The 19,922-nt window shown below is 44.3% G+C and overlaps 1 protein-coding gene across 1 annotated transcript in view; it reads left to right on the top strand.

Moving 5' to 3' along the window:
* RHBG (Rh family B glycoprotein) overlaps positions 1-19,922 on the top strand; it is a 297,643-nt gene that overhangs the window by 146,512 nt on the left and 131,209 nt on the right. The window contains exon 5 of the mRNA XM_069607158.1: positions 18,950-19,116. Coding sequence (XP_069463259.1) covers positions 18,950-19,116 — 167 coding nt within the window. The remainder of the gene's footprint in view (positions 1-18,949; positions 19,117-19,922) is intronic.

Genomic DNA, 19,922 nt, shown 5'->3' with positions numbered 1-19,922 from the left:
GAACTGGAGGTAGGTCAGCCACCCCACCAGCAAAAAACAGCTGGTGTTACCGGCATCGTTATCTCCGGTGCCAGTAATACCGGCAATCCCCAATGGAGTCTTATGTACTCCTTGAAATGGGGATTAATTTACCATTGCCAGCACCTGTAATCTGACGTTAATTCTGGCAGATCAGGTGCCGGTAACGGTATTAGCATTCGGTGGTATCCCACGGAATTTACTGGTGGGATACCACCAAACATGTAATGGGGGCCATTTGTCTTGGGAATGTGGTTTATCACTGAAACCAGGTTTACTGATGGGTCTCCCTTGATTTTCCATCTGTTAAAGCCCCGCGATTTTCAGATAAAAAAAAGCTCACTGCGATACCCATAAATCATGCTGGCCTACAACTATATGTGTCAACGTGGATTGGGATGAATCTTCCCAAGTGTGTTTGTCTGATGTGCGCCTCTCCCTGGTATGCTCATTTAAAGGTATTCTACATTATCATCTTCCTGGGCCTTCACACAAGTTCTTTGATAGCTTGAATTACTTTCTTGTTTCTAAAGCTCATGATAATTCCAGACTCCTTCTTATTGGGGACTTCAATATCTGGCATACCGTTCCTGATGACCGAGATATCATAAAACGTACTTAGATTTTTCAGACCCAAGATAAATTATTTATTGTCTCTTCCCCCATCAATATTCTTGACACCAATCTTATTTCCTCGTCCAATCATTATGCATGATTGTTTGCCTTTTGGCTCGGCCCGTTCTTGTCTCACCTATGTCCTTCTATGCAACAAGAAGTACCTAAACAAGATTTCTGAGCAAGATTCTATTCCAGCCTTAGTTCCCTGCCGTCTCAATACCCAGTGTAATTACTATTTTTCTACTAATATGCAGAACCTTCAATGTGTATGCAGTCATATTGGCCCTCTAACAGCCAGATACCTAAATAACATAATAATTGCTGGTATTCTGCTTCAATATGTAAACTAAATGTATATTAATGCAGAAAAAGAAACGGCCAAGTGAAAGAAGAGAGATGACTCATCCCTGCAAACTTAGAAAAAGTCTATATTCATGGGAAAATCATTACATTTTCAGAATCTCATTAACAGTGCTATCAATAAACCAAAGAAGCAGTTTGATACACTAAACATGTTGTGAACCCTCCTCTCTGTGCCCATACATAACTTCACCCATCTGTGGAGTTGGCTAAAGAGTGTAATACATTTTTCTCTGATACAATTCTTTGGATGGAGAAACATTTAGACGGCCCAAGCTGTGTAAGGATTCCATTATTTCCAAACCAATCTCTAATGTAGTCATCTTTGACTATTACGATACCTCTTCAGTCCTGGTTCTATCATATCTTTGGACCCTAAAAGCCACAAACTATAACTCTGATTTCATTCCAGCAAGCCGTTCTCATGCTCAGACATATTTCTTATCTAATTGTGTTACCTTTCAATGGACTGTACCCAAGAGCCCTAAAGTCTCAACTATTACACCATTACTCTAGTATGCAACAGAACTATCATCCAATTGCTGGCTTACCTTGGCCTGCTAAAATTCAGTAGACTGTGATGACCTAACAATTACAAGAACATGATGTAGAGCACCATCTTCTTGACATCTTTCAGTCAGGTTTCAACCCAGCTCATGGTACGGAGACAGCCTCCTTGGCGGACTGAGACAACACATTGAAATATAGTGTTGACGGTGCTACCACCCTCATCATCATAATGGACTTATCCCAAGCTTTCGACATCGTTGATTTTGACATTTTATTCATGAGGCTGTCAGGTGATGCTGGTGTATATCAGAGAAGCTTAAGATGATTCAATTCGTTCCTTACTGATTACATTCAAAATCGGTAGCTGTTATTCTGATTCCATCCCAGTTTTATGGGGAGTGCCTCAGAGCTCTTCCTTGTCTCCACTATTATTTGATATATATATATTCTCCACTCATATTTATTTTCTTGTAATGTTCTATTTCCTATCACTCATACTCTGATGACACCAAGATTTATATGTTCATTAACAACTCTACTGATTCCCCTTAGAGATGTGTTAATTGAACCTCCGAAGTTAACCAATGCATGATCACAAATAAATAGCATTTTAATCTTTCTAAAACAGAACTTATTTTTTGGGGGCCCTAAACATCTGCTGACAAATCCTTTGCATATGACACCTGATCCTTCCCTGTTTCGTCTTCCTGGCCCGTTCAAAACCTAGTTAAAAATCCTAAAATGATATCGGAAGGCAAATCTCAGCTGTGAAACCAAGGTGGCCAAGATTGTAGAATCAGTTAATTTCCACCTTCGAATGCTTTGATCCATCTTACCTTTTATCCCCACTGCTGATTGTCGAAAGTGCATTGGTCAACTCCAAATTAGACGACTCAAATACCAGTTTAGTTAGCATTCTTGAGCAACAACTTTCATGTTTACAGGTTGCCCAAATCAAGGCAGTTAGATTACTCTGCAAGGTGCCCAAATCCTTTTCAAGCTTATTCTTCTTGTATGGAAATGCATCCAGAGGATGTACCAAGCCAATAGAATGTCATTTTGTCGTCCTACTTGCTACGTTCGATCTTCTCACCAATCTGGCAGTGCCCTCCTCGCATTACCTTACTAGACATGATAGGCGATTTTCACTGGTTGTCTCTTGTGATGGAATGATTACGGCCCTGCAGGAGTACATGGGTGAGTAGCGGATAAACTGTCTACTCAGCTCTCAAACTGCTACAAAACAAGAGTGATCTGATCATAAAGGTAAAACAGGCACAGGTAAGAGATATACCTTGTTTTCCTTTTGTGTTAATGTGGATTGAGGGAAGACTATACTCGCAAGGGGGAGTGAATCTGAAACAGTAGCAACCCAAACAGCAAGCATAACAGTCCAAAATAAAGGGAATAAGTTCTATAAAATAAAATATACGCACACCTGCAAGAATAACTAAAGAGAAAACACTACACAAAACCCACCCGAGGAAAGAACACAGAAAAAGTAAAAGAAAGCAAGATGCTATAATGAATCATCAGTGAAATTCAATAATAACCACAATGTTTCTAAAAAATGTATGTATTGGTGCAAAAAGGGATTTAAGTGACCTAACAATTCTCTAGGCCCCAGAACAGGACCATGGGGGCAGTCATTTGTCCTTAATACCTTGCAGTGGTTCTTGACGGTTCACCAGCATCAAACCAGGCTCCTTGGTGCAAGCCAATTGGGCCACGTTCGGGTGCAGCAGTGGGGAGCGGGCATTGAGGTGGTGCAAAGCAGTAGCTCAGAGCAGTTCAAGTGCAGTGCTTGAGCGATGCAGCTCGGATGGCCCAGCAGGGTTGGTTGGAAGATCGGGTCTGGTTCGAGTTGCGGTAAATGCTGGTTAAGGTCAGCGTCTGATAGTTCAGCAGTTTCAGACAAGCTCTGGAAATGGTTTGAAACTGTGAACCTGATCATCTGAGGTGCAGATTGAGTCGTTTGGTAACCACTGGATCAGGTCAATGCGTGACGTGATACTTCCAGTGGTTCGAAATGAGGTCTGCCAAATGAACGGTTGGTTTGAGCTAGACAGGTGGCAGACTCTTCTTGGGATACAACTGTGTCAAACTGAGGCTCACTGTAGTTTGTGGAGATGCTCAACAAAGTAAGGGCCACAAGGGTCGGTTCAACAGTCGGGGTGACAGCAAAGATGCTGGTGACTGGATGTGCAGTTTGAGCTGGTGGGTTCAATGTGTTGTTCAAAGGTTGCACTTCTATGAATCCCACAGGGTCTGGCTGATTGTCGATGAAGATCGACAACGAAGATGGTGACAGTTTCAATAGCGGTGTGTATGGCGCGAGTGCAGCTTTGGCTTCTTGTTCCAGCCAAGACAGTGACATGCTCAGCTACTATGGTGCGGCAGTGAAATGGTTCAAAAGATGCAACACAGCAGTTTGTATATTGGTAGAGTGCCATAGGCAACACCAGAGGGTCCGGTTGGCTCGTCTGGCTTGAACAAGCTAGAATCACGAAAACAAAGGGATCTTGGTAGCTGCGAGTCACACTTCAGGGTCTCAGGACAAGATGAGTCCCTCTTCTCAGGCTCCAAACATGGGGGAGGCTGGCACACAACTGCAAGAATCCTTCAAACAGAGAGGTTATCTGTACCATTGGGACTGGCAGAGAAGCAGGTCTAGTTTGAGCAGCAGGTTGTCCACAATGTGCCATGGGGATGGTTAGGAGGCAGAGCTCTCCTTTGCCTTGGATACTCAGATTTCACCTCTGGCAGAGGGATTTGGAAAGGATTGCTTCCGCAATAGAGGTCCAATGAATTCTTACTTAGGCGTTTTTTCCAAAAGGAATCAAAGAAGGAGTAGGAGACCCCTTCTTTTGAAGGCAAAAGCCTACCCTACTTTAGGAGTCTAGTCCCTGTCCTTAGAATAAGTTGACTTGGCTTCTGACATAAAATCCAAAGTGCTTTGTGCTACGGAAAGTGGAGGGGACAGGAAGGACAGATAGAGACAGAGAGAAACAAGATGGTGGAACCTTTCTACAACTGTAAGGAGCTCCCTCTGTCTACACTCACCCTGCCCACTTTCCTTCTCAATAGACTCAAAGCCAATTCTGGTATGCAGCACCCCAGTGTGAGTCTTCTCCATTTGTGAATGGGTGTGCCCTTTTATTCCTGTTCCCAGGACAGCTTTGTGTGGAGTGACTACCTCTCTGGGGAGGGTGTTACGTGCCCCCTCAAAGAAACAAAGAGGCAACACCTAATACTACAATCTTGCTCAAAGCAGAAAAGAGACTGGGGCAAATGCACATAATCCTTCCACAGCTAAACTGGGCTAATAGAGCTGACACGTGTGTGGTGTTAATTTGATGTGGCTGTAAAAATTATGAGGAATGCCATCCACCATACTCTAACTCCGGTATGGCTTATATTTAAAGTTTAATGTGTCACCAGGACAGTGGACCCATAATTATAGGGTTTTGGAACACATGTGCTTATCTTACATGCAGCCCCACACTGCAAAGACTTGACTGTCACTGCAGCTGTCAATCGGGTCCCTGTGACCTCTGAACCTGCTCTGTACCACTGTAGAGCAGGCACTGCAGATCAGGCTACTGATGTAGCAGGGCAAAGGTGGGCACTATGCTTTTGAAATAGAGCTTATAAAAGGGGCATCTAGCAGATTTCCCTTCCTGCAGGTCGCAGATTCAAATCCCGGCAAACTCAGCCTTTCATCCTTCCGAGGTAAATAATTAAGTACCAGTTACGATTTGGTAATACTAGTAATGTATGTAGATATGTCCTATGTAAAGTGTTTTAGATGAAAGAGCTAAATACAAAACGAATTATTAATATTATTCTCCACTCTTGCCAGATGGTAATCCGTGATAGCCCTTGTCTCAGGACCTCTTCCGACAGCTCTTAGATCTAATGATTCTTTCATTCTGTTTTGTAAGAAGTTAGAGACTTGTCTCTTTCCCAAAATTAGCTCCAGTAACATCTGCACTCAGATGTAGTTTAGTCTGCCTGGCCATTATCGCTACATAAATTAATCAAATCAATTAATCAGTCCCTTGCTGACTACAGCCCTGACTGTCTTGAGGAGTTAGAAAGTTAGTCTGGTATGCGACTTGTGTTAGCAATTGTGTTCAGTACAATCTGCGCAGAAGCATTTCATTGGAAAATGTATTTTTGTCCCATGGGGACAATACACATTGCTCTGGGAGTTTGGGATTGAAGACACTCTAATGAGTTACTAATCTATCTGTTCTGTATTCCCACTCTGCTCCAGGACACTCACCAACCTTCCTCTTGGTAGGATAAGCAAGCATCTCAAAAATATGAAAGCCTTCACAGAAAAATACTTTTCTCATGTTATTGTGTGCCCCATATGTGGGAAAACATGCATGGATGTAAACTACTTCAGGGACTACTAAGAATAGCCAGAGGACCAATTTCTTTACAGTACACCCAGATGTAGGTGGGATCACAGTTATTTATCACTGAGCTCATGGAGCTGAGAACTGACCGAGGACAAGGAGTAAAACATTTAGTGTGCTTGGCAGCTCTGCTCAAGAGAGTGACCAACATGCTGGGAGAGAAGATGTTTCGGAACCAAGAAGCTTTTCAGCTGGGAACCCTACTGTATTCCCCACAATCATTTGAATTGGCCTTGCACTGGATTGAATGCTCTGCCCCATAGCCCTACAACATGGACTGCCCTCTGCTGCTGCTTACCTGCTCTAACACCTGACTTTACCTCTTACTCCTCTCTCTACTTTGGAGTAGAGTCCAGGGGATCCCTACAGCACCAATGACCAATGCCACAGCATCCAGATGTACTGATGACATGCGACTACGAGCCCATAAACGGAGTGTTTGACATCTTAGAGCAGAATCATGAGGAAAACAGATGATCTTGTAAGGAATCACCTACTTCATTGTGCCTTCCTGTGGCTAGGCTTCAACTTCTTTTGCCCATTTATTTTCTCTTGGTCACCTGATCCTTCCAGATGGGAGCAAAGCAAACCATGAGCCATGATCCGATGAGAGACGAGGCATCTAAAGGATAGGATTGCTGCAGAACTGAAAGCATACTGCCTTAGACAATTGCGATTCGAGTTCAGTACATCTGTATGAGTAGAAGACACAGCTGGATGATCTGAAGCAGGACTGGATTCATGTGAATCACAAAGGCTGATTGCAGAGATGGTAGACAACACATAGATTGGACTAAGAAAGAAAATGATAAAGCCCTGCGGTCTTGGGTGAAGTTGCTAGATATGAGCCCTGAAGGAAAACAACCTGAGCATCCCATACCATGAAAGGGTTGTTAAGCGCCCATTTAGCACACTTTATAGTACATTCCACTTTACTCAGTCAATCAAGAATCAGGATTTCTGAGAAATTCCAGTTGATGCCTGAAATGTCTCATTTGCACCTGCCTGGTGTCATGTATTTGGCCAACCCAGCCAACATACACAAGACACGCCACGCACAACGCTCACACCACACAAAATAGACACACCACACAACATGACACAACACATGTAACACTCATACCACACACACAGCACACTACCAGACTCGCTATATGCAACATTCACAGACCAGAAAACACACATACAGTTACTTACCTGTTGCACTCATTCTGGCAGCTGTACTCGATTTGGTGCCTGAACAAAGCACAGCTGGGTGGCCGAGCGGAATGTGGATGCTGGTTCTTCATGGCGCTGCATGCATGGCTGCATGGGCTCCGCACGTGTGAAGTTCAATTGACATTCTGTGGTTGCCAAAGCAACTGCCCCAGAATGTGCATGGCCTGAGAGGGTATTTGTACCCTTTGTCATATGGGTGAGCTTGTCTTAATGTGCTCCGTCAGTTATCCGATTTCTGTTTTCTCTTTTGCAACCAGAGAGATTTTCTAATTTCCTGTCCCATACTTTTTAGCACTGATTCACGTGTTGCCCCTACCAGTATTATCCCCACTAGTCCTTTCTGTTGGGCCCTTGCCTGCTTCTCTCTGTCCTGCCTGTCCTCTCCCTTCCCCTTACCCGTATGCTATTCCATTTCATTTCCTCGCCCCTTTTACCTATTGTGCAAAGTTGTGCCCTGCTCTCCCTTCTTGTTTCACCAGCCTATCTCTCCTTACCTGTTTGCCCTGTCCATCTGCCTGCTTGCCTTTGCGACCTGCTTGTCCTCAGCCTACCTGCCTTAACAGCTAATCCCTGTTTCACCAGCCAGCTCGGATCCACCAGCAAAGTTCAATCATCTACAGCCAGAGAGCTCCCGCAGCCAGTGTTCTCACTGTACTCGCATCATGTAAATCAGAGGAAGCAGACGCATGGAGCAGGGAGTTGGCCTAGGCATAACCAGGTGCTCATTCTCCTGGGGCTGCTGATGCAATTTCCCTTTTTGCATAAGAACGTCTCACTGTACCCTGACCCAGACACATCACGCCGGACCTGAAAAGACATACAGATATACAGGCGAGACGTGACTCCATCGTTGACAGATTAGGGTAACAACAGGCCCAGGCACATCTCAAAGCCTCCTCTGGGACAAACCAATGGCAGCTGTCTCTTTGATGGCCCTGATAATCTGCCAGTTCTCTTTCTACAGTGAAATTGGTGGGCTCAGATACTTAACGGGCTTGGACAAACAAAGGACTACTCCCCTGGAAGTCATAGACAATTACTTTTACACATCTATGACATCGAGAACTCATTGTTTTGGCCTGTACATCATTTCTGAAATGCATGGTATCATCTTTGTTTCGACTTTATGTGCACATATGTATTGCAATCCTTCTATAGTGTCTCCTGAGGTACACCTGCCCATTGTAGACAACACCATCCAAATATGCACCTTAGAGGGAATCCCAGAGGCATACCATGACCTGGATCAGTCTTTACAGAACCTGAAGAGATACCCCTTCCTCCTCACCACTCATATGACTGTGGCATTGATCTCATTCCTGATGCTAGGATACCTCATGGGCGTATTTATTCCTTGACACCAAACAAGAGAAAGGCACAGCTGACGCGCATACAGGAAAGCCTCGGAAAAGGAAGCATTACCATGTCTAAATCATCCACTGGGAGAGTGCTTTTCGTTGTGCCCAAATAAGTGGAAACCTTGAGGACTATCATGAGTTAAATGACATCACAGTCAAAGATTGTTATCCTCTGCCCCTCATTGGTGGCATCCTCAAGTCCTTACAAGGCGCTGGTAACGGTAAGGCGAGTCTACCGGTAACCTACCAGTAGCACCCACCGGTTACTGGCAAACTTCTTAATGACTGTCATATATCTAGGATTTTTGATTCAACAAGACCTTTCCTACGAATTGACTAGTCATATCTTTGTTGCATCTAAGAAGAAACGACCCAAGATTCAGCTTTTCTGACTCTGCTGCAAACACAAGATCGAGTAATAAAGGACGTCCTGTTATTTCACCAAGGAAAACTACATGTCCCACCATTTGTTCTTTGGAAAGCCATGCTGGCCAGTTTGCATGACTCCTGCATCAGTGAACATTGAGGAAATAAGGCCATGGAAGAATGAATCACTTGGCAGTTCTGGTGACCAATATCATCCCTACGTTTCCTTTTTGTTGGATCCTTTTCCCCGTCCGACTTCTCATCTGCCTTTCCCTTAACCGTATGCTGTCCCATTTCGCCTCCTTACCTCTTTTACCTATTGTGTCAAGTTGTGCCCTGCGCTCCCTTCTTGTTTCATTAGCTTACCTCTTTACCTGCTTGCCCTGTCCATCTGCCTACCTGCTGCTGTGATCTACGTGTCCTCAGCCTACCTGTCTTTCCAGTTGATTCCTGTTTCGCCAGCCCACCCGGTTCCATCGGCAGAGTTCATACATGTACGACCAGCCAGCGACCCCTGCAAGTGTTTGCTCCGTCCTTGCATCACGTAAATCGGGGGAAGCAGCCAAGTGTGGGGAATTGGCCCAGCATAACCATGTACTCATCATCCTGGGGCTGCTGACCTAATTGCCCATTTCACATAACGACGTCTCGGCGTACCCATAGCCAGACACATCACGATGGACTGGAAAAGACCTACAGGTAGTCGAGACGTTATCCTGTCATTGACACCTGGGTCAGGTCAAAGGTTTTGGATAACTACATCGGCCCTCTGCATTCCACTGCCCTCCTCTGCCCTCCTTGATGCCCGCCCTTACAGCTCCCACTCACCAATATGTATTATGCTGAAATATTGCCTCTTCTCGCCCCTTACTTCCTCGGGAGCCTGCACCCCTGCCCTGCCATTCCAGATCTCCACTTTTCACCACCTTCTCCCCTCCAGTTTGACAGGTGGAGTGTTCATCACGGTGCTGGCAACGCCTCTCCACCCAGATCTACTCCACTGTGCCACCCCACAATAGACAGCCTTGTTTCAGTTGTTGCTGCAGCAATGCCTCTCCATATGGCCAGCAGCTTTTGCCTTTTTCCTCTCCTGCACTTGGTTTGTGGGCTTGGAGGTTTTCCGGATTGGACTTGGATGGGTCCTAAAAGCTAAAGACCCCCATGCCTTGGTGCTATTGATTTACAGTTGGTCTGGACATCTTAACTTGGTTGACTAGTTTCAATTTGGCTTTTAAAAAGCATAATTCCATTTTATCAGCTTACAATTTTTAACAGTTTCAAATCTAAAAAGTCTAACAAACTAATGCCCAAAATGGAGCTTGGACAGCCCAGAAAATGCCAACCACTTGGCAGTGGCGGTGGCATTAACAACTTTTGAAAATGAATTATTCAAATACCCATCATACTGGATTGTCAACTCATTCGGTAGCCTCGCTCAATTGGTTCAGAATGTCCCTGTGTAGATTGTAGTACGGAGATCAACAATCACAGCTGCATTACTCTTTGCTTTGATTATCAGTGGGGGCTCAGATCCACTGTGTGATATATTTATTATTTAAATGTGTTTAAACTGCTTAGCCCAAATCCCTGAAAGATAAGATACTTTTCTTTGCTGGTCAGTTCTTCTTGAGCTCCTACAGGCTAACTACCACTATTAAGGGATAGAAACAGGGGCGGGATGGCCTATAGGTAACTATGGAGATTTCCTGGTAGGCCTCTGCATCCTTGGCCTCTTTTGTGTCGTATTTTCACATTTTCCGATAGGAAAAGGCTTGGGTTTGCTGTACACTGGGCGCAGGTTCACTGTTAAAAAAGTCACACCTCCTCCATGTCCGAGAACGATAAATCTGGGTGCAAGTTGTGAAGACGCTGGACTTTTTTTTGAGTCAGTAGGTCAGTCGTGCCATGCTGGCTGCCACATCAGTGACGCCAGATTGACTGTGACCGTGGCAGATGTTCACCCCCTCCAGAAAGCTCTTGAGCTCTTAGATGAAGCAGGGGGAACTGGTTATTGTGCATCTTTGACTTCACACCAGGTTACTGACAGCTTTCCTCTACCCTGTGTACCAAGACGAAAATAGCAGTACCCACGCCTGGTGTTCTGTGTTTTTTAAAGGTCATGCCACCTCCCAAAAGCCTGCACTTGCCACATTGAAGATGCTAGTGAATGATGTTGCAGTCTGAATGATGCAAAAGTGTTCAGTGCAATCTGGGGGGGACATCTAGCTCCTTTCAGGGATGTGTCACCACCTCTGGAGCGGGCTAGTCCTACAATCGAGGCCTCTAGACGTAAAGTGGGGCAAACCTCGCTTGTGGTGGGCATGAGTTTGGCGGAGGAAAGATTAAGCCTCTCGAGTGCAAGATCGAGGCAATCCTTTATTGAGAGCTTCTCATAAAGCAGAGGCAAGTGGGATCCTTCTTGAGTCTCACAGAATACTGTCAGAACTGTCGCAATCACTACTGCAGCAGAATGGCTCGTCTGGTTAAAATGACATTGCCAAATAACAGAAGAAGGCTGCATGGATGGAGAAGCGCCTCCAGGCTTTTGAGAGACTGCAATATGTCCTGTGCAATGTACCAGTGATTCAAGCTGCCAAAATGATTTACCCATACAGACTCACGCACGTGTGCCGTTTGTGCATTTCTGAACTAATAGCTCAAGTGCTGAATGTGATTCCTTGATGGAGTTTGTTAGCAATTTCAAGAGGGAACGACGGGTCTGCAGTCATGTTATTATCTCGCTCCTTTCAGTGTGTAGGCTTGCAGATGTTGATGTGAGACTCTTTAGTTTGTGTGTGATCACGTTCCTTCAATAGAATGCAATGAAACAGATGCAATGAAATGCAAGCATCAAATCAATCATGAATTTAGCTACATGCTTTTAACTAGTTAGACCACGGCAAGCACCAACATATACATATATACCTCTATAGACATTTGGACTAAGAAAAGATGGATGTTTACGCTACATATGTAAGCAGTACCGAACAAAGCAAGAAGGCCTCATTTCAGTGCTGCAGTTAAGAAAAGCAATTGAATTAAACAGAATAAAAGTTCAGCTAAGGAGTTCACTGAGCCAAGAAAGCCAAGGTCTTATCAGACTGAAATTGGCTGACATTGGATACAATTAACGTGAAAGAACAGAAGCTCCTGTTCAGAGAGGTCAAGCAAAAACAAAAGATGTCAGAGGACTGTTGAAAATAAAATCAAATACACAAAAAGGCTCAATTTCATAGTGTCCAGTCACGTGATAGAAGGAAGTTGGACGAACGAGATGATCACACCTACGCACGGAAGCCGGCTAGTGCCCATTCTCCTTAAAAATTCTCAGAGAACAGTACACGCTCAAGGCCAATTTCAAGGCACTAATTGATACTGGACCATTGAGGTGATGATGGATGATATTTTAATTGGTGGGAAGCTGGAGCTAATACGAGCTCACCCGCACCTGGTTGTTCAGTCTGTGTACTGCTAACGTAGGTGGAAAAGTACTGACGGAGGTTAGAAGCCAACCAATTGTAGGGGACCACGTAGTTTGGGGTCCTATAGTGTGTGTAGCCAATGGGACTTCGTACATTTAATGACGTTCATAGTGGCCATTTTTAGGGGAGGTCTCAGTTGCCCCACCTGATGTTAACTATCCAAATACCTCTTTCTGTTACTCTATACAGATATGGAACCTTTGCTTAGTTATTCACTTAGAACCAATGCCACCTCCTGTTAGGTTTTTGTAGTTTGCCATGTAGGATACCGTTGGTAATGACGCAGGTCAAAACGTCGATGATGACCAGTTATGGGTATAGGAACCCAATTCTTTTATGAAGTAAGCAGAGTCAGAGTATCGAGCGATTGCTGATGTTTGTTGTACTCCCTGTTTTAGATACGTGGCATTAAAACAGACAAACTTTCACAAACTATTTGTGTTGTCTTGATTATTAATGTATGAATAAAATCGGCATCCCCATCTATCCTCCCCATCTATCTCCAGGGTATTGCTACTCATCTTAAAGGGCTGTTTGGGAACACCCAGATCAGGCGCAACGGCGCCAAACGCCAGAGATCCAATCTTCCAAGGGGCAATGCAATGAAACCTGGGGTCGAATTTGTTTGTTATTGTTTGACCAGGAGATGCAATGTTCAGCTCCCTGCATTTGTGCACATTTCCCTCAATGGAGGTGTTCTGTCCAAGCCCCCCCACCTTTTAACTCTTAATCTTCTCTGTCTCCAATACTCTTGGGCTGTAGTTGGATACCTGGACTGGTTCAGTTTCGAGAGGGCAGTGTCTGATAGGGGTAAGACCACTGTTATTTCAAGTGCATTCTGAAACCCAATAGTTTCCCATATTCTTCTATGGACACAGTATGTTCTGGAACCGAGGTCTCTGGGTGCGTGATATATACCAGTATGTCGTCTGAAAACAAGGCAAGTTTGTTCCTTCTCAAATTTCATGAAGCCTTATCAATTATAAGATTGTGGATACAATCAGGAGGGGTCTTGAATACTATATAGAAAGCAAAGATGGATCTTTTTGCCTTGGGATTTGTCATTTCACAGGACCCCACTAACCTCAATCTTGCAAAACAAAAAGAAGAACAGGCTCCGAAATGGCGATGGTGTTGCCTCTTCAAATTACATGTTCAGAGAGGTGACGCCACATTATGCAATATGCAGATACTGAATCTGAGAACTTATATCTCTCAGAGAATTGGAGCAAAGTGCAAGCATAACAATTCAAGCAAAAGCATGCATATTGTGTCCGCTTAGCCATATGGAACATATGTGAATGTGTACACCTCATGGATGGTTCTAACAATATTGTAAATACCTTTGACATTGTAGCATTCAAAGAAACATGGCTTTCAGAAATCCCGCCATGGGATGATTATCAGATCGTTTTACATCCAGCAATGACAGCTCACAAAGGCAGACCAACTTCTGGTCTCATGGTTGCTGTTAAGAGCAGCTCGGGTTTGACAATTCAACCATGGGCATCCCCTATCCAATTCCTACAATTAGTCAGGATAGAATTGGCTGGTTGAGTTATAGCATTTGTCAATGTCTACAGGAATCCTGCAGGCATCACGGATAGTCCGTTTTTCGCTGATCTTCAAAAGATCTTAGATGTGGTTGCTGAATCTCCGGACATTTCTCATACCATCATAGTGGGAGATCTAAATCTACATTGCTTGTCTCAATGTGCTTCAGTTGAAAATGTAGTATGTCGGAAATGGAGAACACTCATTGAGGAAAGGCAATTGATAATGAGTAATGGAGCACTGCCAGGTGATTTACCACCACAAAGTACTTGGCGAAGGGGCCCTTAAGAGGGCATTATTGATTACATCTAGGTAGACAAAAATCTATTTGCTAAAACGACAATGTTTGAAGTTGTGAAACAAATACACAGTGACCATGCATTAACTCTTAATTGGTCCTGGAAGTGCCATTGTCTAATATCTCCCTCTATAAATACCAGGAACAAGTTACTCTGAATGGTACAAGAAACCGCTTTTGATGGTCGGATACTACTTTGCAACATCTATGTCAGGCTCGCCGTCTTGCGCGGAGGCAGCACGTACACCTACCTCCCCGTTGGGTCTTGGTGCCTGGCTATTAGGAAACACAGGCCACCGCGACCCGCCGGGGAAAGAGGGTTAGGGTCCGCTGGATTGGATAGGTAAGGGGAATTAGGGTAACCGGGAAGTGGGTAAGGGAGTGGTTTTGGGTTGGGTAAGGGGACTGGGGAAAAGGTCACCTTGGTGTTTCCTGCTGGAGCTCCTGAGTTCGAGGTACACCCTCTCACACTCGTGCTCCCAAAACCTCAGACACCTTGTATGAGCATTAACATAAAACCATATACATGAGCGTTTCCATCACACCCCTAAACACACATTTCCTGGGTATCTGACAATGAACCTTGCGACCTCCCCCCCACAGCCCTACTACTCGCCCAATAGGTAGAAATCGAGGCAGCACTTAGCTCTGAGTGTGATTGTAGCATTGCTTGCGAGGCGACTGCCTGTTCTTGCCGTAATGCCTCAGCGCTGGGCGAGATGTTCGTGCTGTCAGTTCTGCGGAGCTCCGCTACAAGAGAACCAAAACATACGTGAGGCCAGATCAAGTCCGTGTTGTTTTCACACGGTTTACAAACTTCACATACTACCCCACAAGACGCCGAGTTACTGCACTCGGCGTTACGAGTGCTCGTAAAAGGTCTGCAACCAAGTCTTGCCACACCACGTGGCCTGCCCAAGCCTTCCCCAGCTGTCCGGCGCGTACGCGCGCCTGATTGCCTGGGAAGTATTCCCCACGAGGGCCTCTACATACACTGAGACCAGCGATCCACTTTGATCGCTTGCGAAAGCATGCACTGAGAAGGAGAAGCACTTATCTGTCTGGGTGAGCGGGGCCTGCAGTTCTCACAGGCGGGGGATGGCCCCGCAAGTCGCTGCCTGCAGGAGCCCTCTGCTGAGACGTCTTCTCTGCTCCGTGTTCATCAGCGCAAGCAGGGATCCTTGCGCGCACCGCGCGCATGCGCTGTAGGTCGGGCGTGGTCCGGCAAGTAGTTCTTTGGCTCGCGAACCCGCGAGCATGCTGGGCAATGTAGTCTTTCACCGTTCTAGGTGCCGGATAGAGTTTTCTGCCGCCCCCAGCCCATTTCCTGCAATAAGGACACAGCAAAGTCCTGAAATATGGTTGCTTGTGTCCCATTACCTTTGTCCCGAGCCCAGGTTGCTCCCTCCCATGCAACAGACCCACCTTGGTTACAGTGGTGGCCCTGACAATCTAAATGTGAGCATCATTCGTGGCCAATCCCTTTTTGACGAAACCACCAACTACATGGTCGAGCCTAATACAGCTGCTCTGCACTTTTTCAGACTTCATTCATCTACAGCAACCAAAGTAACTTATAAAAGCAAACATTGCTCGTCGGGAAAAGAGACTTGCCTCTCTTCTCTCGCCGACCAAAAGAGCGGGGGCTCTGAGAACTATAAAATCTAAATATAGAAACTGGATAAGAGCAAGAAAAGCTTTGCCATTTCAAAGACCTTGAGAGACCATGCTAAAAGCAATCACTTGCAAGAATTCAGCTCAAACATGGTCCCTTCTCAGTCGAGCTAATCATGTGATGCAAATTCCAATCCAGATCAATGGTGTGACGGAACAGCAATGGATTAATCACTTTTCTGCCTTTTGTGTTCTCCCTTGCTCCTCCTCCATTGTAAACACACAAAAATAATATTGAAATAGTTATAACTGCAAGTGTCTGAAGAGAACATCATGTATTATATACAAAGATCAAGAAGCTCGAGAGCTCCAGGCCCCAATGTCTTAAACAATGCCATGTTCTAGGACCATCTTAAGGCTTGCGCCACCATTTTTTACAACATCTTTATTCACGTTCTACAGACGAATTCCATTACAAATTCATGGCTACAATCCATAATTGTGCCCATATTTAAGAAAGGTGAACGCAAACTACGAACCAATTATAGACCCATTGCCTTACTCGATGTGCTCAGAATTATTTTTGCACGCTTCATTTTAAGGGACTTCAAGGAGTGGACAATGAGAGCTCAGAATCGTGACCCTTGTCAAACTGGTTTTGTGGCTGGGTTAGGTACAGTGATTCATTTAATGACCACCACAGCTATAAAAACACATTCCTTTATGAACCTTCATTTGACTCCAACTCTAGACAACTATTGATGGACAAATTACGCAAAGCAAAATGTCCCTCGAACATCAATCCACTTATTGAATCATTACACACCAACACTTTGATACAGTTAAGATTGACATTGTAGGGATGTCTATCTACACCAATTGCCACATACAGAGCTGGGGTGTATTCTTGCTTCAGCTCTCTTCCACTTCTTTATATCAGACCTGAAGGAATCATTTGCAAACATCATAACAGATGCACCGAAGATGGGAACGCAACCATTATTGTGGCTGCTATATGAAGACGATTTGGTGCCACTATCAAAAAAACCCAAAGGGCTACAGAGACTACTCAATGCCCTTGCGTCTATGCTGAGAAATATCTGTTATCCATGAACTCAGATAAAACTAAGTTCATGCACTGCGATCGAACACAAGGACCGAAGAAGTCTCTTAAGTGGACCTTACATGATACTAAACTTGAATTGGTCCATCACTACTCTTACTTGGGTGTAAACATAAATGACCAAGACCATGATATGCCATACTTATCTGACCTTGAGAGCAAGCCGTCTACAGCAATCTCCCAGGCCAGAGTTATACTTGCCAAATATGGCAAATTCTATTTTGTGCCAGCTGTAACTTACTTTAACCAAAAGGTTGAACCAACAATGCTATCTGGGGCTGACACTAAGGAGATCTTTCCTGAAATCATCTGGCGGACAATTGAAGGGAAATTTTGGAGGCGTGTGTTAAAGCTTCCTCAGTGTCTACCAGCGGCCATAATTAGATTTGAATTGGGACTAATCTCCCTTCATAACTTATATTTATGGAGATGGTGTGCCCTGTTTAGAAAATGTATCCTGGCTCCGAAGTCAGACATATGTGTTTACCTCAAACCACACTTCACTACCAAGTGGAAGACTACCTTTGTAAACACACTGGCAGCAGCTGACATACCATTAGCACTCTTGTTAGGTAATTCAACTCGCGGAAAGTTGAAATCATTCTAATTTGATTGGATCAAAATGTGAGAAAAATGCCAGTCTTGGAGTGATTTCAGGAATAATCCCTTCAACGATAAAACTTTTCACACTATGGAATCATATCTAGTAAAATGACCTTTGCCTGTGCACAGATCAGCCTTTATGCAAATAAGGTTCAATGTGTGGCCTACGTATGATGTCCTAGCGAGACGAAAAATCATCAGCAAAAGGAAAATCTATGTCGATTTTGCAAATGCAAATAGATAGTGTCTTTACAGCATTTGTTCACTGAATGTCCCATGCTTTATGACAATCAATCTTTTTATCTGCAAAAGCATTTTAAACATCTTAAAATTGCTAGCCCAGAAATCCTTTGGGAACTCATCTTTTGTACCCAGTACACCTCTGTAAGAATTGCTGCAGTTGGTTTTCTTCAAGCCCTGCAGCGAAATTGATGCACCACAGGAAACTATGTTCTGTATGACTCCAGATCTAGATGTGCAGCATAGATCCGAAGTATAAAATCACCCTTCATTCGATTCCTGCATATCTGATTAATGGTTTTTCTAAGCGAGTCATGCATCTGCATCTACAATCAAGAACAATGTGCTTTGAAACTAACCTAGTCAGAAATTCTGAAGGTGGTGTCACGAGATGTCTGGATGTGTTACTATTGTCGAAATTGTTAAACTTCATTAATTCTGATTTGAATTTTCTTTGGTTGAAATATGATTGAATTGTGATCAAAATGTATTTAGCTTTTTGCTAATTTCTTTTTAAATATTTTATCTTTTATATTTACATATTGAAAGGTTGATTTTATTCAGCTAAATCAATTTTAAAAAAATGAATTCCACGCTTGCAGTCCTCTGCTCATGGGCAGAGCCAATGTATGGTGCCTGTGCACATTAACGGAATGGCAGAATATGGATGTATGTGCATCCACCTGTTCAACCTGAAAGCCATGCTACTAAATATGTTATGGCAAGGGGCGACCTCTGATTTACAGGGTCTGAGTTGGAACCATTTCAACCAGCTGTAATACTATGCAAACGCCTTCTTGTGTAGCCAATGGCAGACTCGCTGCAGGGAAACAAGAACATTTGAGCAATCAGAAAGACTTGTAGAATAAGATACACGACGGACAAGAGTATCTGTCTTCCGAGCGATATCTTTCATCACATGTCACACCACCACATGTTTATCACAGCTGTTTTGCTGGGTGATACACTAGCATAATTGATGTCCACGGAGGAGGCGCGTGCAGATGTTCTGTAACTTGGCAATACTGAAAATCACTACTCAATTTGTGATAGGACTTTTCCATTTTAAAAATTGTTCAGATAACTTTAACAACAGCTGTAGCTAGGGTGTTAATGACCTACAAAACACGTTTTTTTCATGTTGCTCTTTTTTATCACAGGGACCATTTACCTATGGATGTTCTGGCCAAGCTTCAACTCTGCTGTCGTTGGCCATGGCGATGACCAGCACAGGACGGCCTTAAACACCTACTACTCCCTGGCAGCTTGCACACTTGCCACCTTTGCCACATCCGCTCTCCTCAACCACGAAGGCAAACTAGACATGGTATGTGTGAGAAAAGTGCCTAATTGTTGAGAATGAACCCATTTGGGTTGAATGGAACTTGGAATGTCAGACTCCACCATTGCCTAGGAATTGCCATGCGGCCTGCAGCTTTAGAAGTCTGATGTCAAATAATAGCAATGTGGTTGTGATAGTAAAACAATCGATATCTTCAATAGCCTCGCACAGCGAAGTACATGGGGGGACCCCAACTGCTAAAGGAGACTCACTTGCAGCTCCTGTAGCAATGCAAACAACAGCCCCCACTTCAATAACCACAACTCAGTTCCCCAGGCAAGCCACACTTCGATCTGTGTGGGTTTATGAGAAATGGGAAAACAATGTAAGCCTTAATATCACGATTGAAAGCAATAGTAAGCGACAGAGAGATAGCCCAAAACTCGAATATCCACTTTTGCATTAGATGTTCTGATAAGGTTATTGTGGGATGGCTACAAAAAGTAAATCACCCATACTTTTACACTGATGGCATATGTATTGCCAATTCTGAACTCTTGAAATGTTGTTATTTAGATGAGGTGTAAAAACATAATGGCCCTCATTACGACCCTGGCGGAGGACCATGGTGCAATTTGCACCATGGTCCATGGCGCAGAGCTGCCAACTCCGCCATGGGGGTTGGCGGACTTACCGCCCCATTCCGACCTTGGCGGGGCGGTAAGTCCCCAATCCCCATTTACCCTTCCCCATTCCCATTTTTGCCCCATAGGGTATAATTGGAGTGGGGAAGGCGTTAATTACGCCACCGTAAATTACGGTGGCGTAATTAACAACAGGTCCCGTAGCGC

Source organism: Ambystoma mexicanum, chromosome 1p (assembly GCF_040938575.1).
Source record: "Ambystoma mexicanum isolate Mex_15411 chromosome 1p, UKY_AmexF1_1, whole genome shotgun sequence".
NCBI lineage: Eukaryota > Metazoa > Chordata > Amphibia > Caudata > Ambystomatidae > Ambystoma > Ambystoma mexicanum.
The sequence above is the reverse complement of the archived record's forward strand: the minus strand, read 5'-3'. Positions and strand labels throughout refer to the sequence as shown.